Source organism: Colletotrichum fioriniae, assembly GCF_027942845.1.
Source record: "Colletotrichum fioriniae strain IMI 355084 chromosome Unknown scaffold_4, whole genome shotgun sequence".
NCBI lineage: Eukaryota > Fungi > Ascomycota > Sordariomycetes > Glomerellales > Glomerellaceae > Colletotrichum > Colletotrichum fioriniae.
Window position 1 is genome coordinate 1,048,610 of NW_027076840.1, and position 22,027 is coordinate 1,070,636.

At 53.1% G+C, this 22,027-nt stretch overlaps 6 protein-coding genes across 6 annotated transcripts; 2 read left to right on the forward strand and 4 right to left on the reverse strand.

The window, feature by feature from the left end:
• Positions 1 to 1,969: 1,969 nt before the first annotated feature.
• N0V96_004129 (uncharacterized protein) lies at positions 1,970 to 2,840 on the reverse strand (the record flags this gene model as incomplete). The annotated part of the gene is made up of 3 exons (XM_053188197.1): positions 1,970 to 2,345; positions 2,444 to 2,588; positions 2,675 to 2,840. The coding sequence occupies 3 exons, from the start codon at positions 2,838 to 2,840 to the stop codon at positions 1,970 to 1,972; spliced, it is 687 nt and encodes a 228-aa protein (XP_053054159.1).
• Positions 2,841 to 3,537: 697 nt separating this feature from the next.
• On the forward strand, positions 3,538 to 7,971 carry ATG11 (oligomeric, coiled-coil, peripheral membrane protein; the record flags this gene model as incomplete). The annotated part of the gene is made up of 3 exons (XM_053188198.2): positions 3,538 to 3,605; positions 3,667 to 3,778; positions 3,835 to 7,971. The coding sequence occupies 3 exons, from the start codon at positions 3,538 to 3,540 to the stop codon at positions 7,969 to 7,971; spliced, it is 4,317 nt and encodes a 1,438-aa protein (XP_053054160.2).
• Positions 7,972 to 9,422: 1,451 nt separating this feature from the next.
• N0V96_004131 (uncharacterized protein) lies at positions 9,423 to 11,728 on the forward strand (the record flags this gene model as incomplete). The annotated part of the gene is made up of 4 exons (XM_065757029.1): positions 9,423 to 10,360; positions 10,441 to 10,723; positions 11,052 to 11,074; positions 11,422 to 11,728. The coding sequence occupies 4 exons, from the start codon at positions 9,423 to 9,425 to the stop codon at positions 11,726 to 11,728; spliced, it is 1,551 nt and encodes a 516-aa protein (XP_065614242.1).
• A 563-nt stretch (positions 11,729 to 12,291) lies between these two features.
• On the reverse strand, positions 12,292 to 13,809 carry N0V96_004132 (uncharacterized protein; the record flags this gene model as incomplete). The annotated part of the gene is made up of 2 exons (XM_053188201.2): positions 12,292 to 13,457; positions 13,515 to 13,809. The coding sequence occupies 2 exons, from the start codon at positions 13,807 to 13,809 to the stop codon at positions 12,292 to 12,294; spliced, it is 1,461 nt and encodes a 486-aa protein (XP_053054163.2).
• A 3,069-nt stretch (positions 13,810 to 16,878) lies between these two features.
• Positions 16,879 to 18,551, reverse strand: N0V96_004133 (uncharacterized protein; the record flags this gene model as incomplete). The annotated part of the gene is made up of 2 exons (XM_065757030.1): positions 16,879 to 17,442; positions 17,523 to 18,551. 2 exons carry the CDS (start codon positions 18,549 to 18,551, stop codon positions 16,879 to 16,881), a joined length of 1,593 nt encoding a protein of 530 aa, XP_065614243.1.
• A 1,794-nt stretch (positions 18,552 to 20,345) lies between these two features.
• N0V96_004134 (uncharacterized protein) lies at positions 20,346 to 21,839 on the reverse strand (the record flags this gene model as incomplete). The annotated part of the gene is made up of 3 exons (XM_065757031.1): positions 20,346 to 21,359; positions 21,430 to 21,719; positions 21,770 to 21,839. 3 exons carry the CDS (start codon positions 21,837 to 21,839, stop codon positions 20,346 to 20,348), a joined length of 1,374 nt encoding a protein of 457 aa, XP_065614244.1.
• Positions 21,840 to 22,027: the final 188 nt, after the last annotated feature.

Sequence of the window (22,027 nt, forward strand, 5' to 3'; positions counted from 1 at the left end):
TACATACCATAAGCTTCACCACACGGGATAGCAGTGGAAGAGCCGCGTTACTATTTGCGGAGCTTAACGATTACACGGCGACCGAAGACCGACGGCGAGCGGCGTGTCTATCTCGTCTCTGTTCTACGTCTTCTAACACCGACACACCACGAAGCGGGCAGCAACTAGGCGGTGCAACGCTCCCGGCGTCAAAGAAGGGTGGAATACTTCGTCATGCGCACAAAGTGTGCGGGCGTCGCGTGTACCTCGAGGCACAAGACTGGGTAATGCCTGCAACGAGAATCGAGACGGTCCCCCGCTCCAATGCACCCAACGCGCACCCAAGACGCCCAATGCAGGTTTCCTCTACAAATTGGCAAGCCGGCAGCGCGTTTTGCCCATGGGCCAGACGAGCCGTGTCTGCCCAGGACTCCAGTACGAGGGCGTTGCCGCACCATTTCACCATTCCAGTCAGGGCCGCCGGGCCCAGCCATTTTGCTTTTGCCCGCTTGTTCCCTGTTTGGCTTGGCTGGCACTGGGAAGGCGGTGGTAACGGGCTGGCGAACAAAGTGCGCAAAGTACCGGCGACTTGCAGCGGATACACGGAGCCAGGCAATTACGCTGGTCTGGTTGCCTTTGCTTTGCTGATACTGTGCTGTACCTGGTGGTGCCCCGGCAAAATTTGGCCCTCCCTGACTGAAGACTCTCCCACTTTCTCACTCAATCACTCTCTCCCACACACCACACACACCCCCTCCCAAGCCAAACACTCTTGCTGCTCACGCCTACTGTAGGACCTGCACGCGAGAGGTACATGGGGAGCCGGAGACTGAGGTGTAGTGTAGACTGTGTAGTTCAACGCGAGCCCATGCTCCACTCCTCCTGGGCCTCCTGGCTGATCTGTCGCAGCAGACCCAAAGCTCGACTGACGGGGAGTGCAAAGCTCCCCCCAACTTTCAGTCCCATTTTCCCTTCTTCTTCCCTCTTCTAGACGGACCTTGAGTGACTTTGATTATCTAATCCAGAAAGGCATGATTCTTCCATGGTCACAGGGTATCAAATGGAAACGCGAAACGCGTTGTTCATCTCGACGCTTAAGCTATTCACGCTGTCCGGGACCTCTCGAGTCTTAACACCTTGCGCGTGAAAGTCACCACGAACGAAGAGAATGAGCTCGCTACAACTACGTTGCCAGGCCCCGTGACGCGTTACGGTTCCTCTCCAAGATATTGAAACGCGTTTCATCAAACAAATGTCAATCTTTGCTATCTCATAGTTTCCAGCGATCCAACTACATAGACGGAGCAGCTGATCGAGCTCAAGCATTGGCCACAAGGAGCAGATCTTGGAGCCAAGCTCAGCCACGTGATTCGACATCATCATGGTCATAGCGCCCAAGCTGCCGCTAAGCCCTGTCCAGTTTCGTGAGCCTTCGTGAGTGGTGAGGATCATGTGGAGGCGGCAGGGGCCGAAGGTGAGCTTGCACGGCTTGGAAACCAAAGGTGCCCTCAGGTGGTGCCCTCAGGTGCCGATGCCGTGCCGTACGGATACACTACTATGAGCAACAGTAAACCGATCGTGCGCAGGGCAGGGCAAGCACCGTGATCTGGTAATGCCAACCGTATGGCCCGCCAACCTAGACCGCGGTCACGACTTGACCGAGCCTCTGAGGGCCCGTACCTGCATACAGCCTGCGTAGGGCGGGTTGTAGCGAACGTTTCGAGGTACTGAGGACTTGAGTCTCGGTCCACTTCATTTGACGAGCCCCTCAGAGTGGTGGTAATACGCCGTTGTAATCGGCACCATCACAGAGCCCTGATTCCTGATGTAGTGTGGCCATGGCAAGATAGGCCTATGAGCCCGAGCATGTCTGTACCTGGACTATAGGCGTCTGCCCGCAGCTTCCCACGGCGTTGAGGTGCCTTTGTCCGCCCCTTGCGCATCACGGCCAACGTGAGCTTCTGGTCTGCAAGGTCTCGCAAGCTTTTCATTATTCGTCATCTTCGGGGTCCAGTACTACGTCTCGCAGCGCTTCATCTCTGGACCAGTCCACGCCGCTGCCAACGACCACAGCACTAGCGGTGCCTTTCATCACTTTCCACCGCTGTCTGCTCGCTTTCATCTCGGCTTCAAGTCTGGCCATCTCCGCCTGCACGGCGGGGTCGTCGGTCTCGCCCGCTCTTCTCTTTTCCGCATCCTCGGTGAGCCTGAGGATCTCGGCTGTGAGCTCCACGTTTTTCCGGCCGACTCGTAAGCTCTCGGCTTCCACCTCGGTCAGCTGGTTGACGAGGCTGCGGATGTCTTCTGATTTGTTGGCGAGGGCGACGGAGACGGTGTCGCGGGAGCGGATGTGTGGTAGAAGGTCACTGGTTCATGTTAGTACTCAAATACCAAGTGTAGAAGTAGTTTCACCATGGATAGAATCATGAGAATCTTGTGAGCGTTGAATGGTAAATGAGCGTACGTTTCGATGGGTGTTAACTGCGTGCTCCCATGGACGGCTTTGAGAATGGGGTTGGCAGTCATGACGCTGTCCGTGATATTGTTCCTCAGAAGCCATCCCGCACGCGCCGTCGACGCGTCCTGCTGGGCCTTTTTCACATCGTCTTCTGTACTTGATGTTGTTGAGGCTATTTCTACACATTAGCAATGCGGAGCCTGGCATTGGCGATCGGTTTGATATGGGAAGGCGTACCTGAGACATGGCTCTGTTGCGCCTTTATCAGGGCGACCTTGATCTCGAGGTCGCGAAACTCATCATAAAGAGCAAGGACGCGCTGCTCATCCTTAGAGAGTAAAAGGGTGGGCACTTCGTCGGCTTCGTTTGGTGTCGAAAGGCTTCGATTCGGTGGCTCATCCATGGCCGAAAATGACTTCTACCATCAGATGGCAGAATTCAGGTTTGTATGGGATGAATCCGGTGGCCGAAATGTCATCGCCCCACCTTCCGGACGCGACGTGCGACTCTCACTCAGAATCGCATTCAAAGCTCCCCGAACTCACGGAAACCCGGCGGCCTTGGGTTTCGGATCCGGATGGTATGGTGGAGCTAGGCAGGAACTGGTCAGGAAGGTTGTGGCGGGTGCGGCGCGGAGTGCCTTCCATTTCATGGGTGTCAGCCCCATCCTGGAGCCGTTATCTTATCAGTGGCTGGTGCCCTATGACTGTCCAATCAAATGACTCAAGGCATCACGAGGCGGCGTCACGCTATGCCTTCCAAAGGTTTTTAGTGGGTTTGCAGCCTGCACGAGCTCCGGAGGGCGCCTCAGCGGTCACGTCTTGGAACCTGGCGAACGAACCGCCTTTGCGCTTTTGCAATAACCGACGTTCGGGCATACTTCTGTCTTTCCCTCCGATCCTTCGCAACGACGACTACGACAACGAGCCAAACGGCGATAGCGAGTTCCTTGCGCGCGCGCATCATACGATTTTTTACCGGGCGACGGCCTTTGCCGACTCTAACACATAGCTACGCCAAAACCTTTGAAACTATTGCTGCAAAGACCGGACCGCAGGCTAGCTGTCGCAGCTCATCTTCTCTTCGGAGATGTTCCGGGGATGGCGACGCAGGTGTTGATAGCCCATACGGGCCAGCGCCTGCAGGTGGACACGACACAGTTTTCTGCGTATGTCAGGTTTTGCCTCCTCGTGAGACCGGGAGAAGCAGGCTGACAGTTTCATTCGCAGGCTCGATGACCTCAAAGCCTGGATCGCAAGCCAGACGTCGATTCCGGCGCACCAGGTTGTTGCTTTGACTGCCCAAGGTCGGAGTGTCAAGCTGCAGAGTCTTCACCAGGAGGTACGACATTCTTCTGTCTACTGGTAAGAGACCTTCAAGCTGACCTGCTGGCGCAGACCGAGATCTACATCTACGACATTCGAATATCACAACTAAACTCCCCCAACGCCGCCTCGTCTCCAAAGTCCGAAATCCCTCTTCCTAAGCGCTACGCCGTCCCGAACGCGCCCAACTACATCGGCAATATCCGTGTTCTATCAGAATGGCAGGCCCTCTACAAGGAGCGCCAGGCATGGGCCGGTGGCATCGTAGACGACTCGGCACGTATGACGGCCGAGATTCAGGAGCGGTATAGCGAAATGGACGTCATGGTCAAATGCCTCGATGCGGCCGTGGCCAATCTGGAGATTAGTGTGAAACAGATTGAGCCCAAGTATGCCGAGCTCAAGAAATGGGTAGAACCTGCGCTGGGCGAGTACGAGCAGCTTGCCGAGAACTGGGAGCACTATCTCACCGTCGCGCGTAGTGTGCCCATCTCTGCTGCCATGGTGCGTTTCATGACCTCCAGAGACCTCAAGAAGAAAACGACGACGCTGGAAGACTTGATCGAGATCGACACTGCGAAGAAGTCTGGACGGTTGGCACCGACGTCCTTGAAAAAGTTCACCACCAAGGCGACGGATCTGGAGAAGGCTGCGAAAATGATGTACGCCGGACTTGAGCAGTTGATAGGAGACTTTGACAGTCTTGTTGGTCGTTCGGCGCTGTCGCATAGTGGCGAGGCGCAGCAGTTGCTCCAGGATGTCGAGGCCGTGGCCAAGAAGATAGAGACTGATTACCACATCGTCTTGGAGTACCAGGATACGCAGCCCAACGTCCTTCAAGCCTCGCGGACGGCGGAGAACCACACTTCACGCCTCATTCCAAGCTTGAAGAAACGCTCCGCGGAGATGGATGATATGCTGCTCTATGTCACGCAAGCACGGAACGCGATATCGGCCGATTCTATTAGTTTTATGCGCAACATCACCGAGATCACCACATTACACAGCAGCGTTAAGAATCAAATTAATGTCTTGAACCAGGCCGAGGACGACATGACGACCTTTGACTATTTGCGTCTTATTCACCAGCTCCCGTACATGTACGCCTCTTTCGTCTCCGAAGCCGTCCGTCGCCGAGAGTGGTCCGACAAGATCAAGACGGATTCGTCGACACTGGCCAACGAGATGGCGCTGTTCCAGGACGAGGAGTCAAAGAGACGGAGAAAGTGGCACAAAATGGTCGGCAGCATGTACGGGTCAGATCAGACAGAGGCAAACGTTCTTGGGCTCGAGGTCAACTTGCTCGGCGAAGAGGAAACATGGCCCAGCATGGTCAAGCGAGACCTGGAAGACTTCCTGGAGCACCTCCAGAAGCAACAAGCCGAAGTGGACATCATCGAGGATGTGATGAAACTAGTGAATGAGTTGAGCAGCCCTACAAAGCAGCAGTCGAAAAGGTTGAAGGCCTTCAAGAATGGTAGTGTCCATGAAGCCGCCCTTGGACGAAGTGGATTGATGATCCGTGGGGATGACGAGTTACTACGCAGCCTACAAGACGACAAGTCGAAGCTTGAGAACAAGTTGAAGACGGCGGAGAGCCGCGTTAGAAGACTGGAAGACTTGCTTCATAGACAAAGCGCAGCATCTCGGCCCGGTATTGGGGGCCTGTTCGGACACGAGAGGAATGATTCGACCAACTCCGTCAGGTCGACAGCGACTGTTGATGATCATCGCCGGTCTACAGGAAACTCAGAAGCGCTTTTGCAGAGGATACAGCAGCTCGAGGGTGAACTGAACGCTCGTCGAGCATCTGATCAATCAGAAGCTTTGGCGAAGAGAGTGCAACAACTGGAGAGCGAATTGGAAAAGCGTCAATCGTCCAACGATGCCGAGGTCCAGCAAAGAATACAGCACCTTGAAAGCGAGCTCAATGCCGAAAAGGAGAAATCGGCGGCGTTCGAAAAGGACCTCAGCGTCCGGGCTACAGCGCACGACGACGTCAAGGACCGAATGGAGGAGGCCAACTCTACTAAGAAGGAGCTTCTCGAGAACATGGAAGCCCTGCAGCGGGAATTTGTCGAGGAGCGCAAGTCCCTGGAGAACGAGATTAAGGGACTCAAGGCCCGCATCGAAGACACCGAAGATGAAATTGAGAACTTTGGCGAGTCAAGAGAAAACGAGAAGGCTACCTACATTGAGCGTATGCACGAGCTGGAGGCTGAGGTCGAAAGGCTACAGAAGGAGCAAAAGGACGAGGCCCTCAAGACTCAGGGCCAAGTCGACTTCCTACGCAACGAGGCACGGCTCCAAAGGGAACAAAACGAGTCTCTCGACAAGCAACTGCAGACCGCCAACGAAGAGGCCAAGAAGCTTGCCAAGGTACTGGGCACCACACAGGAGACGGCTGACACACAACTGAAGGCGCTCCGTGACGTTCACGACCAGCTGTCGCCGAACGATGACACCACAGAGGACCTCAATGATCTCATCGACGCACTCATCTACCGGGCTACCGATGTCGCTGCCAACATGAAGACCCTTGAGAGCGATCGATCAATTCTCAAGGCCGATCTGGAACAAGCTGAGGAGCAGATTAAGAATCACAAGGCCACAATCTCTGAAACGAAGAACAAACTTGCGTCTGAGGAGGACAAGTCCCGGCACCTGAAGGAAAATCTGGAGGGAGAAAAGGCTCGTGTAACTGCTCTTGAAAAGGAGGCCGCTGAGGGCCGAGAGCAGCTTGATCAGCTTCGTGCTAAGATTGCCGATGGCGAGACGGGCTCGGAGAGCCTGAGGAAGAAGCTCGACGAGGAAGAAGGACGAATCAGTTCTATCACCGAGGAGCTTGCCTCCAGACAATCCCAAGTCGGCAGCCTCGAGGAAGAGTTGCGACTCTACAAGGAGAAGATGGAGAACTCTCAGTCCAAGCTCTCAGCTGTGCTCGGTCATTTCGAGTCTAGATCTGAAAAGACTAAGGATCTGACGCAGCGTCTTTACTCTCAGAACGACAGATTGTGCCGGCTATTGGAGCGATTGGGCTTCTCGATCACTCGACAGGACGCGACTATGACAATTCAAAAGGTTCCTAGGTCCGAGAGGGGCACCATGAGCCAATACCACACCGCAAACGACTCATCTGATCCCAGTCAGTCCACGATTCGCCGCTCCGGCATGCTCACCAGTCGCACTCTGGCCGATAGCACCGACCTGGAATTGCTGTACTGGATGAATAGCAATGACGCCGATGCAGAGACAGAAAAATACGAAGCTTTCATGACACGGCTGGGCACCTTCGACATGGATCTGTTTGCTGAGACGGTCTACAAGCGCGTCAAGGATGTTGAGCACCTTGCCCGGAAACTTCAGCGAGATGCGCGTGCTTACAGGGAGAAGGCGCACACCCTTCAGCGAGACTCGCACGAAAAGATTGCCTTTAAGCACTTCAAAGAGGGCGACCTCGCTTTGTTCCTGCCCACCCGAAACCAGACGGCTGGCGCATGGGCTGCTTTCAACGTTGGCTTTCCTCACTACTTTTTGCGCGAGACAGATGCCCATCGTCTGCGATCCCGCGAGTGGCTCGTGGCTCGCATTACAAGGGTACAGGAGCGCGTTGTGGATCTTTCAAAGAGCATGCACAAGCAACTCCCTGATACTGACTCGGTCAATGGCGAAGAGGATGACAACCCCTTCCAGCTCTCTGATGGCTTGCGGTGGTACCTGATTGATGCGCACGAGGACAAGCCCGGCGCGCCCGCCACACCTGGATTGGGCAAGTCCACGATCGCGACGAACAATGTCGAGGCCATGGCGGATATGCACACTCACGCGCAGACAAATGGCAAAGACAAGCAGCGCGCCAACACCCATAGCATCGAAGGCGTTAGCAAGGCGCTCAGCAAGAGCCTAGAGAGCCGTCGGAGCAGCTCCAACTCGAAACGAGCCCTTCCCTTTGCTGTAGGTGGCGGTGGTGCGGCACTCCTCAAGGGTAACGCTTTGGGCAGCGAGACGAATTCTCTTCGCGCAGTCGCACCGGATACGCCGACCGAGACGAGCCACCACGAAGAAGGACAGTTGGGATCCTCAACAAATGGACACGAGCAGTCCGGACACGCAGGGCAGGCATCGAGCCCACTTGCGGAAGAGGGTCAGGCCGATAGACCCAGGTCGCCCGAGGTACGAAACATGATCGATTCTCTCGTTGGCCCCTAGACCAGCAAAAAGCCACTTGCGTTTCTGTCTGTGTCTCTTTCTCCCCTCTCTCTATCCGAAGTTTAACCCTCTTCTCACTGATTTCGGTCAGAAAGCTCGATCGCCCTTGAGGCTGCAGCGTCAGAGGAGCGGGGTCAGCGTCGAGAGTCCGACGAAGAAGAGTGTGGTTTGGGATTCTCTTTGGAGCGTTGACCTGAGCTATGAGACTGGTGGTGGTGGCGGAGGTGCGAAGAGGAAGTGGGAGGGTCCGGAACGCCGGTAGAGAGAGAGAGAAAGAGAGCAGTGTGGAGTGGTCGGGCTGTGGAGGAATATTGTACGAGCATTACACAATACCCGAAGCCTCCTTTGTGAAGAAAGGGGGGTGTCTCTGAGGAGTTTTTATGCTTTTGTCACCCCGGGGCTGGGGTCCTTTCGCCGACCTGGCATTCATCCTCGGAATGCTGGGTTGTGACAAGTTGTTCTTTGTATTGGTATTTTTAAAGTTGTTGTCAAAGGCAGATGAATGGAAGGGAACGTGGGGGGGCGGCGGCAAGGCATACTGCCGAGGGACGTCGATTGTCACCTTTTAGTGAGAAGAGACCCGAAGGAGGGTGAACGCGAAGCGGACTTGAGGACGGGGTTTCTTTACATCTTTGGGTGCTTTACTCTTGGAACAGGAAGCGAACAAGATGGGATTGTAAAGGATTTTGCATGCATGGCGTGCTTGGGATAGAGGCACCTTAGAGGTATCTTACTTTTGAATACATATGGTGCTCTTGTTTTTTGGTACTTTCTGGGGTCCTGTAAGAAGCGTGCCGTGAGGCTTAGACTGAGCTTGTGGTGATTTTACCATGACCATCATTGTGCCTTTCTAAGGTTCCATGAAGTCTTTAAGTGCCTCACAATGAGTTTCGTCCTACCTGGCATAGTGCTCATGTGTTTGTTTATTTTTAATTAACAATGCTCTAAATGAAGGTGTTGTAAGTCAGGTAACGGGCCAGCCTTACTTACTTGGATGCGATCTCATTGTGTCCACTATCCATTATCTTGTTGTTCTCGAAGTCTTTGAGGGTTTTGCAATGACTTTAATTACTAGTATGATGCTCCCGAGCCCTCATTGTTGGCTTAGTCTTTCTCTTTGCCTCAGAATACAATAAACTCCTTGATGCTTTTGCGTGGTCTCTTTGGTCTTGGGCGCAAAGATGTGCTTGAAATATGAGCAGGCTGTATGATTTCTAAGTACTTGAACGAGAGCAAGGACGACGAAAACACGTCAAACACCGAAGTCATTACACAATTCCAACATAGAAAAATCGATTGCTGGCAATCAAGAAGAGTATACAGAAGAACACGGTCAATGCTAGAGACTTCAACAAGGATCTACGCCAATTCGACAAGCTCCCACAAAGTTCGCTCCACTAGTCACACTCATACCTTAGGCGAACGCCGTACCACCAGAAATATCTAATAGAATGGCTGCCGCCGCCGCTCCCCAACAGTGGGTCGCACCAACAGGAAAGAACGCATATCCCGAGATTCAGGAGATTCTCGGGTGCGGCCCAGACGACGGGGACGTGGATCTCGCGTACAGGATTCTGGGTCTACACAGCAGAGACGACGCCATATCGGCAGTCCGACCGCCGGCTCACGAGTTTGTGCACTGGTGCAATCGTTTGATTGCCAAAATCTGTGAAGAGAGTATCGATTTCCTGCCCGGGTCCGTCGGCCACCGGCGCTTCCTCGAGGCCAGTAGACGGGTCCGGTCGGCCATCCGAACGATTTCCGGGATCCGACGGCCCGGGCACGAAGATTGGCAGATATTCGAGAATACGTGGATCAGTCACTGGAATCCCAATGGCACTTGCGACGATGCGCCGGTTGACTTGACGATTGCCAACTGGGATCAGAATGTGCCTACTCCTGCGACCAAGACTATTTTCGACGCGACGTATGGGCCTGATCGACAGAAGGAAAGGAATGACCGGGCGCGGGATTATCGGAAGATGGGGAAGACGTGGATGGCGACGATGAATATGGTGATGGATGCGCGAGAAAGGGAGGCGGAGGAGTGGCAGGATCCTGTTGCGTGTTATGGGTTTCAGGCCAGGATGGATTTTCAGTTCAAGGGAAACGATTCTGACTTTTTCGAGGTTGAGACTGATGACGAAAACGACGAGGGAGAGAACGATGAGGAGGAGGAAGAGAGTGGAGAGCAAGAAGATGACGCCGAGCAGGAAGAGAACAACGATACGCAGGAAAAGGTCAGAAGTCCAAAGGGGAAGGGCAAAGATCCGAAGTTATACGACATCAATCCACGGGAAAAGAAAGACAATGAGGAGGAGCTCCTTCGCTACACCTTCTTCGCGAGCCCGGTACCGAAGGGCGAGGATAGTCTTTGGTATTCTCTCTCGTAAGTCTCCCCCTCTCCCCCCTTACTTGCTTGTCTCGATCTAGACCGTCATCACTGAGAACACGTTCTAATTCTTATAGCGTCCTTGTCCACAACCGATGTGATCTCGCAAAGACTATCAAGGGCAGACTGGCAAACTGGTTTCATTCCCAGCTATCGGATCCTGCTTCACCCCGATTCCGGATGTACTGTCAACTCCTCGTGGACTCAGCTACGAAAATGCCCAAGAGAGACGAAATCAAGGACTGGGGCCCTCTGGATCTCATACGTTGCCTCAATAGGAACGAGCGGGACGCTGGCCTACCCAAAGAGGCTGCGTACCACGAGATGCTCTACCTCATCGCGGACTACTTCGGTACGGAGGTGATTACCTTTACACGCCCTGACAAACCCCGTGAAACGTTTTCTCCTCCAGGGACGCCAATAGAGGCGGCCGATGACGAGACAGATTCAGAGCGAAATGGCCAGCCAGGTCCTTCGGGTACTCAGCCCAATGATGAAGCGATCGCACGGGAGAGAATATCCAGTCAAGATCCAGACCCATCAGAACCTTATGCAAACCGTTGGCTGGAGGAAGGAAGACAAGTCTTTAAGATGAGAGTGTATGGAAGCATACCCCGGGAGGGATATATTCTGGACCCTACCAACCAGAAGAGAGAGCAGATCCTCCTCGTTACTGACTCCAAACTAGGCTACTTTCAACCTGTCACGCGAGTAAGTCCCGAACTGCCGTCAGCGGTTCGAGGCGGGCATTATATCGGTACGCGACCTTATAAAATGTGGGAGCGTTGGCCGCCGATGCCGTGGTGGCCGGGGGCTAAATACCATGAGGGCAGTAAGAAATGGGTGGGCGACTGGTCCACGATCGAGGGGCGTAAAAGCATCACCGACAACCAGCAGCTGGAGATGAAGCCAATAAGTATCTGCAGAAACATCCTGGACTCTGTTACCGGGGAACCGATTCAAGGTCGGTATTTTGAAGCACAGCCACCCCGTAACCAGCAATACCGGTCATACCACGACATGCTGCTCACCTATGAAGCTGACACGGACACGAATAGATATGGGGTAATGAATCCCACCATTAACGTCATGAAAACCTGGAGGACTGAGAATCCCCAAGCTGGCCAGGCGGACCCGCCGCTTCTTCGGACACAGTGGAGAGCCCGGACGGGTGGGGCCGATGGCGCAAAGTATCGGTCCAAGGGGCATCTTGAGAGCCGGAAGCGTACGCGCGAGGAGTACGCTGCGAACGAGGGGCTTGGGTATGACGATGATTACGGGTGGTTGAGGATCGAGGCGACAGAGAAGGAGAGCAAGGTGCGGGCTTGGCATGATAAGGCTAAAAGGAGGAAGATGGACTGGTAGTGAGAGGGACTCAAGAGTGGCATTGCTGGGGAAGCTGGTATTTTGGTTTCTAGTTCTTATTCGTATGAGCGTGGATTTGGAGCGTTTTGCATAGCGAATCTTGTGAAATTTCTAGTTTCAGCGAGGTGCTTCGAGTTGAATATTAGAGCAATGATTTGAGGTTTCAAGTAATTTCACAAGAACAATCCGCTCATCGGCAAGCTGATAACTTGCCGTCCGACGCCCTGGTCCGCCAAGGGAAGCGCTCGGAGAGATGACTTGCCATCCCCAAAGTCAGCGGATACTTTTTGATCAGCTTGTCGTAGGACCATCAAGCTGATTTCATTTCGATGCGGCGGTGCGATTCTTTGGCCGCGCGATACCGGCCATCAGCAACACAATTTTTGCAGGGGACGACTGGCTTTATATTCTAACTGGCCATGCCACGAAAAGAAACGTAAATCACAAGTACGTAAATCCGGTACAGTCATCAGTGGCTCGGTGCTTTGCAAGATTCGACTAGAGCGATAATTCATTATATCATGTTCTCCGTTTTCCATATACACTTTCTACACGCAGATCACTTAGACGCGCTCATCATTGTGCCTGACTTCTTCCTCAACAACTTCAGAGCCGTCGACAGGATCGGTGATTCCAGTCATCTTGGTGACGATAACGGCGGCAAACAGATCACCGCTAACATTGGTAGCAGTGCGGAATCGATCAATGAACCAGTCAATGGCAACGACAACACCGTACATTCCGCTAGGAGGAATGCCGACGCTCGATGAGATCATGACCGTCAGAACGAGGGATGAGCTGGGGATGGGGGTGGTGCCGATGGAAGCCAGAGTCGACAGCAACAGGATGATGATATAGTCAGCGGCATTGAGAACATGACCCTGCGTCTGTGCGAGGAAGACGACAACGATCGGGAAGTAGATGGCCGTTCCGTCCATGTTGACAAGGCAACCCAGGGGCACAGCGAATTTGGTGACCGTCTCGGGAACTTTGAGCGTCTGACGGCAGCACTTCATGGTGACGGCGAGGGTCGCTGCAGAGGACGCGGTTCCCCAAGCCGTCAGCCAGGCGGGCGAGCACTTGAACCAGAGGGTGTATGGGTTCTGGCGGGTGAAGACGAAGAAAATGAGGGGTAGGATGACGAAGAGGTGCAAGAACATGGAGCTGATGGCGCCGCCCATCAAGATGCCGAGGTTCACGCCGATATCGTTGATGTCTAGCTTGAACATGTTTGGCAGAATCAGGAAGAAGACGCCGATGGGGGCGAGCTTGATGAGGAAGGTGATGATGATCATGATGAGTGCCTCGACCTCACGCGCCGCTTTGATGAGGGAAGATTGACCGTCGCGGTTGTCGATGAGGTAGCCGATCACGACGGCACTGACAAGCACGGCGAGGAGGTGATCCGAGGCGAGGGCGTCGACGACGTTGGCCGGGATGAGGGAGTTGAAGAGCTCGGTGACGGTGGCGGGGATGTCTTGGTCTTTCCTCTCCTCATAAGACTCCTGGTCCTTCTCGGACATCGAGCCTGTGGCGATGGACTCTGCGGAGGCGACTGTCATGAGACGGGCCCAGACTTGGGAGGTCATGATGATGGAGTGGACGATGGCTACGATGGTTGTGATGACGTAGTAGCCGATTGTCCACTTGGCGAGCTTGGCGCCGCCGTGGGAAATTTCTTTGAGCTTTTGGACGGCGAGAACCATTGCTGTTACGATGAGGGGCAGAACTGGGAGTTATCGTCAGCTCAGGTTGTTTGTTGCCCAGGAAACGAGGTTCAACATACCAACAGCTTTCAGAGACCGCAACCAGAGGTTACCCGGGATGATGAGAATGGTTGTCGCGGCTTCGGGGATATCTGGGTGCGAGGTCTTGACGCCCAAACCGATACCGACAGCGATGGCGGCGGCGATGATGATCTGAATGGCGGAACCAGGCTCGATGACCGGATGCCACCACGGCTTCTTCTCGTGGACCGAGACCTCCGATGTGACAGAGGTCTGACGCTGGACCTGATCCATCGAGGAGTTCGAGTTCTCTCGTACGGCCTTATCGGCCGTGCCATACTCTGACTTCTCCATCTTGGGCTAGCTTTTGGACGGAGGTGAGGGTATCTCTAGATATTGACGAAACAACGGGGTTGCCTGGAGACGGAGCCACAAGATACTGTAGAACAAGCCGTACCAAGATCGCTGCCACTCTGAGAGGAGAGAAAGAAGAGAGGAGAAAAAGTTCTATCGACCCTGATCGGCGACGCGAGCGAGGGATATATACGTGAAGAACACCTGGTTCGTGGGTCAAGCTGATTCTGGGTTGCACCAAGAGTCTTGTCTATCAGTATGGCGAGCAGGGGCCGGCTAGCCTACGATGCCAAAGCTCGAGCCGGCCACATCTTGGGAAGGGGGCGAATGAAAGAAAGCTCGCGTGGGCGATTCTGCTGGGAACTGGAGGGTGCGCCAGGCCATCAGGATGGAGATTCCACCAAGGACGAGATAGGGCACGCGTATCTCTCACCCGCCAAGAAGGATATCAGAGCTGGGGGATGGCTCAGCGGCTGGCATCTTTCACGCGAAAGGAAGGTGTAAGAGGATCCATTCCATCCCCGCGTTACCCACCAGTCGCTCGTCGATGAAGGAGGGATGGACATTAGTGTCTTGGTCAATCCACGGGTCTGGATCGAGACTGCAAGTCTCGTACACGCTGACGAGCTGACGAGCTGACGAGCAAGGGACTGGAAGGGTCACCGGCCGCTGGCGCAAGACCTTGGGGAACGAGAAGGAAGTTGGACAGCGCAGGCGCGTGTGTGACAGGGATGGGATGGGGTTGAACATTTCGGCGCGGCATTGGCAGAGGCAAGGTTGAGTGGAATAGTGGGCTGAACAGGAGAACTTTTCTGGATCATCCAAAGCATTGATACCGGACGACAAGAGATAGGGCAATGAAGCTTGACTGGCCGAGTCAGTTCGTCATGTCGGGATGGTCGTCTGGGTATTGGCCTTGGCTGGAAACACAACTTGGCGGTGACGACGGGGCTTTGATGGTGTTGTTCATCAAATGGTATACAGGTGTTTTGCGTGAGTATCAAATGCCTGTGGTGCAAAGAGCCTCATATCCGGCTCGCAACGTCGCAACTTCCAGTAATCACTCGTCGCGTTGTCGCAGACACTTCGGTTGATCCAGCTCGAATCTCTCTTGCAAGCTTCCATATCAGGTTCACTCCACAAACCGTGGGTCTCATCGTCTCCCCATCTTGACAGTTGACAATGACAGCTCTGCCAAAGGCCCAAGCTTGGTCTCCAGTTTGCAATCGCGTTGTCAGCCAGCAAGAACGGAAAGCAAAAGGATTCGGCGCGTCCAAGAATACCAAGACTCGTTACCAAGGTGCCCAGGGTGATTGCGCCCCGGTTGGCATCCGTCAGACATGACTCTCGGGCGACGTTGGTACGACCGCGGCCTCCGCCCATTGGTCCGCCACGGCGAATGCCGTGCCGCGCCGAGCATTGCCGAGAGGCTCGGCGGGGGAGCGCGAGGACGAGGGTGAAGGGTCGGGTATGGGGCTCCGAGAAATTTGATTTGGGGTTGGGGAGGAGAGGGACTGTCGCAGTGTTGAACGAGAAAAAAAAGTCTTTGCCGTGGCGCCGGAGCTCGTTTGCCTTCGACATTCCACCCACCTCCGCTTGTGAGTTCCGCCGGAAGCCACGCATAGCCATACAAAAGCGTTGACTTAAACCGGTGGTCGGCAGATCACCGTCGCGTGCTCCCTTTTGCTAACATAGGGCGCGGAGTGATGCTTGGCCGCTCCACGCCGGTCCGGAGGCAGATACCCTGGTTAATGTCTGTTTATTACGTACAGTGTACAGGGTACCAGTGTGGGTAGCCGAGCACTGAGTGCTTTCGGGAAGACTAAGAAGCCAGCTTGAAGTCTGAAATATTGCCGGGGACCAGAACGTCTGACCACTGACATTCGAGATGTTCAGTCCGTCATCTTACTACAGGGAATTTGACAGATAATATTCGCTCTTGAGGTGGCAAAGGCCTGTTTATTGTCCTTTAGGAATGTCTTGATTATCTCCTCAAGGGCATTCGGGAGGCGATGAACTCGAACGAGCCGAGTTCTGGCGTGTGCAGGTCGAGCACGCCGCTCTGGGTCTGGGGAGCAGGCGGTGGGGAGCTTGGGGTCCTTTGCTGCTGCCGGGAAGCTCTGAGTGGCCCCATCTCCCACAATAAGAAGGGATTTCAATGAAACACAAGGATCAAGCTACTCCTCCAGCCTCAGGGGATTCCGTTAAAGAAGGTGAGGTATATGGCGGGTTCCTAGCAGGTACAGGCTTGGAAGCGGTGTAATCCATGTTGGCGTGGAGAGCCGGGGGCTGGGGGCAACCAAGCAAGAGACTCGGCGAGAGCCTCTAGGTAGCAGGAGCCTCGAATTATGTTCAAACAGACGCGAGATCAGGTTGTGATGCAAGCCACACTGCGAAAGGCTGTGGAAAGTGGACGGCTTATGCAGAGCATTATCATGTTCTAGCGACTAGTAGTTTCTGAAGTCCAAACACTCTGCCAAGCTGGATCACATCAAAACGCGCCGATGACACACCAATGTATTTAATGTACGACTTGCAGATAGCTGCTGTGCTTCTATACCCTGCTGAGAGAGTGACATGAGGAGGCTGCGGGAAACAGAACAATGTTCGTGCTACTAAGTCAACAAATATCAAAGTTGAAAGCCCCGGTAAGACGCGAGCCAGCGCGATGATCCCAAATGAAAGACAAGAGCAAGTAGACAACTTTATATCCGAATTCCGCGTCAAGCTGTTCGATAACATCGTATGAAATTCGTCTCACAAAGATTCCGAATAAAGAAGAACATCCCCAGGCGACAGTATAGGTAGAAAAGGCTCAGCACCGTGCAGTCATCGATCTAAACATGAGCTAACCTGATAAGCACTGCAATTCAAGAAGGCTGCTTCGTAACCCTTGAGCAGACGCCTCAAGCCTTTGCCGTCGAGCGATTTCCTTCTCCGGCTCCGATCCAATGCGCAGTAGCTCATCGTCAGAGAATTGCGAGACTGTCGTGGGGTAGAAAATCTCTGGTAGCGGAGCCAAGATGTGGCGTTCAATGACTTGTCTACATACGTTGTCCACGAATGTCTTTATCGCAACCTGAGAGATACTATCAGTGTCTTGAGCAGAGAGAACACAAGGGGGCTTTGAGTGCGTGCCTTGTAGTAAGCATTGAGACCTGCGAGAGCCTCCTCACATGCTTGCTGATCCATATCGACGCAGAGCTTGGGTTGCAACTCTTCAACGAGAAGCTTTCTGTCATTAGCATCGCAAGGACTAAAATTGCGCCCGCCTACCATAGCGAGCGAGTCCTCCAGCAGGTCTTTCTGTGATGCGTTGCGCGCCTTTTGGATGTTGTCGGTGTAATAGTGATTGTAAGTAATTGGATGACGGTCCTCGTCCAAGAATATTTTCTCAAGCTCCTTGAACGCAGTCTTCCTAGAAAGCTCTAGCTGCTCCTGACAGAAACTGGTGATGTCTCTGCGCAGGCGATCCTCATGGAAAAGCGTACCCACCGCTTCACGGATCCATTTTGAGACACACTCTAGAACAGTGGAAACATGGTCTTTTGCGAGATTGCGCCACGGACTGGAGTGCTCGTGGAAAAGCTCAGCGAGTAAGATGTGGTTGTAGTTGCCAGGGGAGCTCACGACCTCTGGTTTCAATGTAAGTCTGATCACAATTAGCCCTTTTGGCTTTGTTACAGGAATAATGCCGTAGATCAAAGGCTTACCTCCCGGATCCAGGAGACCATCTCAGTTTGTGTCACAAGAAGCTGGCCGCTCTTATCGCTAGAACCATCCTCTGACCGGGGCGTAGGCGGGCTGTCGGTAATTTTGCGCTTGTGACCTTGTTCACGGACCTTCGCTGCAAAAGCGCCGTTCCGCTGATGAACCAAGGAGCGGAGCCTGCTTCCATTCTTTTTCTTGAAGAAGGCGGCTTCAGAGCAGTGATAGTTCCCGTCTAGAGCCGCCTGAGCTAGCTGATAGTAGCGCATGCTGAGGTTGGTCATGAAAGATCGAATGTCGGCGAGGGACCGCCGTTCAGGACCCATGTCTTCGAGATCCTTTTCAAACAAATCAAGTTTGCGTCTGATTTCATCCTTCAGTTTGGGCAGCTCCCCCTCGAGGTGCTCATCCAAGAGCTCTTGCAAGAAAACCTTCAGATTCTCAATGCCAACTCGGCTCATGTCAAGGTCCTGAGCCTTCCAGGCTGGTGAAGAGAAGAAGTTCATCTCCCGCTCTGCGCGCTTGTTGTTGCCACTGTCGGCCTTCATTTCAGATGGACTAGGGTTCTTGAGAAGGAAGAAGCCGAGTTTGAGCTTGATAGCGTCCTTGTTCTTGGCAATGTTGGCAAGCTTGGCCTCAGCTCCAGCATTGATGAGATCAGGTTTGGTGATTATACCGACAGTCCGCTGTCCATCTGGGTCATACTCGCGGGCAATTCTGATTATACCTTGATTGGCAAAGTCATTGCTTGCCTGAACCACAGCGAGAATAATGGTTCGGGTGCTCTTGAGGTAGCTCCGCACCATAGCATGGACAGCCTCCACATCGGCTTGAGACTGTTCTTCGTTGGAGACCGAAATAAGGCCAGGAAGGTCTACAATACTCAGTTGCAATCCCGTGGGGCCCGAAATCTCTATGCGCAAAGCATCAGATGCAAATGCGGCATCATCAGGCGAGTCGGTAAAGCCGCGTATACCCATAAGTTTGGAGACCTCCTCAATGGCGACGGGAAGGTCGGAGAGGTCTTCTTCCATCTCGCGCTCATAATTGCCGAGAGTCTGTGCAATTCCAGGCGGGCGAGAGGAGTGAGGCCGAATAGTGGCCTTCGCCTTGAATAGCTCACTGGAGTGCCGGAGAACAATCTCCGTGGGAAATCGGGTACAGAGGCCTTCTTGACGAGGGAAAGGTATGCCAGTAATGCCCTCTAGCACCGAGCTTTTGCCTGCGGATTGGTCGCCGCAGACGACAAGTTGAGGCAAGTCAACCAAATCACCAATACCATTGGCACGAAGTTTCTCGATCTGGTTGAGGCGATGGGTAGATCTCTGAGATCGTAGCCCGAGGGGATGGGGCCGTAGGTTTAATCAGGCTAGAGACGGCCATTTTCGTTGTTTAAATGGATATCGTGGAAATTTGTAGTTGTAGGGTCAAGCAGGTAGGCACGTTCAAGTCGATTGAGATGAAGTTGGCGTTCAAAAGAGGAAAGATAGGTGTATTCCCGCTGCCTAAATATCTGCATGGCTTCCAACATGTGCAATTGCTTTACGAGCAGAATTTCACATGTGTTTACGTGCGAGCTGCGGCCTTGTAGGCCTCAATTGAAATAACTAGCGGACAACGAACCCATGGGTCTGTCTAGACTGGAAAGAGAGTTAAGTTTTGGGAGCGAACCTGATTATGCAGTCACGAGGTAAAATCAACCGCACCCATCTTATCTGTCGAAAGCAAATTGCTGAACGCAACGGTACGCATATTTCATTGGCAATAGCTGATACATTCATGGAACAGGTAAAGCAATATTCAACTTCGAGTTTGCTCCAAGGTATGAATCTGCGTGTAGATGACGCAATGCCCAACGGACATACGTTCTTGCATGTGATGACTTGCTCGCAGACGTAAGACGGGACGCTCATGTTGATCGGTCAAAGTTTGCGTACGTTTGTTCGTCACATGTTTGCGTTGACAGATTTTGGTTAGGAGGAAGCAGTCCCTCGATCACTTGCCGAACTGGCGCAACTTAGAACCAGGATCTCTAACTGGGACGACAGGCGAGTAGCATTCAGGCATAAATGACCATTGCTATAGGTATGTACATGGAAGACATGTCTCTATCGGTTGGATATCGCTGGATCCCAGTCTAAGGCGTAGGTTCTGGTTCTGAGACTTGATATCGGCTTGCCTTTGCCGGGATCGAGAGACACATACTCAAGAGTTGCTTGGTCATGGGGCATGATGAAAGATGCCTCAACAAACTGAAAACAGCCTCCGTGAGGCTTAAGAAATGGATACAGGAAGTTAAAATTGGATGTTCGAGAGGGCAATACAAAGTATCACACAGCTGTTTGTGTTATCCCGCTATCACTGATTTGCCTTCCCGCATCATGTCCGAAAGACTGTCGTGTGTTAATAAGCTCGTCTGTCGTGGGTTGTGATGGGATCATCCGATGATAAGGTTCTCAGTGTCTTTACTTTGGAGGCCTACCCGAGCTAAACTGTAGTCGAAATTCTATCTCAAAAGGTGAAATAGGCTTCAACCTTCAACCTGATTACGTGGAAAAAAGCGCATACGTAGCTCTGAGATCTGAGATTTGAGCTCCGAAACGACTCAATCTCAGACTCAGTTCCACGGACAGAGACGAAGGCGCGACAAGCTACATAGGCCAATCCCCACAAGGACAGAGCCTAAATCGGCGTATTGCTCGAAGTTGAAGGGGCTGCGTGGAGTATGTACAAGAATCCAACGTTGTGATACAGCCAAGCTGAACGTGTCTAATATCTGGTTCGCCAGATTGGGTAAAAAGGTGTTGCGATAACTTTTAGATGTGAAATTAAGCATTCCGTTCACTCGTAGTGCCATTGACCTTTTCCTTAACTTGAGCATTGATCCTCTTCATCTCCCGTGCCAAAGGGAGAAAGTCGCTTTCCTGCTGCGTCGCCGTCTCGATACCTTGGGCGACGCGATCTAGCAATTGTAGGTCCCCAATCATGTCGCCAGGGTTGGGGGCATTCATGGCGTTGCTCGCCAGATGGGCATAGGCGGTGTGTGCTCTGTATGCACCAAGGATGTACGAGATTGTTTCCGCCGCGGGAAACTTCCAAACGTGGAGCATGTTGTACGTCAGGTCGAGGATGCGACGCGAGGCTCGGGTTGAGAAATCTGTTCTGGGCACGTTGTTGTCGGTGCAGACCGGTACAGGGGAGTTTGATTTCAGGAGGGTCGCCTTTCGCAACATGAAGATGATGGAGGTGTAGCCGGTCAAAACCAGACTTGCCAAAATCCACAGATCCATGTGGTCGTCACTTGATCGTTCGATCCAGTCTTCCTGTGGTAGTGTTAACGAATTCGAACCACATCGGATAGAGCAGCGCGACAGGTTGTGAGGTCGACTTACGATTCCCCATTCATCAAACAATATCTCAATCTCGTGGCACAGAGGCTCGATTGCTTCGACAGCTTCTGACTCGTTCTCAAGTCCTTCAAGCGTCTGGAAGAAGCGAATAAGAATGAATGCAAGTCGGCTGCGGAAGAGGAATGATATCGTCGACACTTGGGCACCCTTTTCCGGGGGTAGGTCGAGTGACAGCCATGGCAAGTTTACTTGCCACTTATCGAGGCTCGGATAGAGAGTCGCCGGCTTGTTGTAGATCAAGTGGTAGAAGAGGTCCGTTTGGATGAGTTCCCACATGCCCTTGCGATCCTCGTCGGTGCTGGGGCAACCGGTGGCTACAAAGTAGTCATTACTGTCAAGACTGTGCATCTGGAGACCTTTGGCGTACTCGCAAGCCAATTGGTGCATTTCCAGACTCATTTCGAAGTCATAGGATTCTGTTGCAATGCCGGTCTATCGAGCCAGTTAGCGACTGTGACCGTGGCACGTGAGACGAGTACAAGGAGGCTAAAGAGTAACATACCATGAAGATAGCAGCAATGAAATCGGTGATAGAACCAGTGGCTTCCTTCTGCCAGCATGGCATAGTCCTGAGACAGCACAGGTAGAGCTTCCGCGCGTATCTGCCATCTGGACTGTGGAAAGACCTCGTGTTCAGAATGTAGCATCCCCGCCACAATATGACATAGTAAATGATGAGGATGCAGGGGTCGAGGGTGACATGCCTCATCAGGAGCATGTCTGGTATTAATTCGATAGTTTTCCTATCCACAAGACTGAGAAACGTCTCAGTGGGACTGTAGGTGAAGTAATCTAACATGACTGTCAGTATCGCTGAGGTTCTGAGTTCGTAAAATTCTTACTGTGAATCCAGGTTCGTGCCTTATCAAGAGAAATGTCGATACCCTCGGTTGCAATGGTGTTGTGGCCCATGGTACGTCGAAGTCTTTGGTCTCGCACACGATCGAACGTGTCACCGAGAGTTGCAGCAACGTCCAGCACTGCGGGATGGCGCGAAGCTTCAGATCCATGTGGCCTAAGAGATGGTACTATGTCTCGCTCATGATAGGGTGTATTCCTTGAATCGACCCTGGATGGTGGACTGGGAGGTGAAGCCGAGT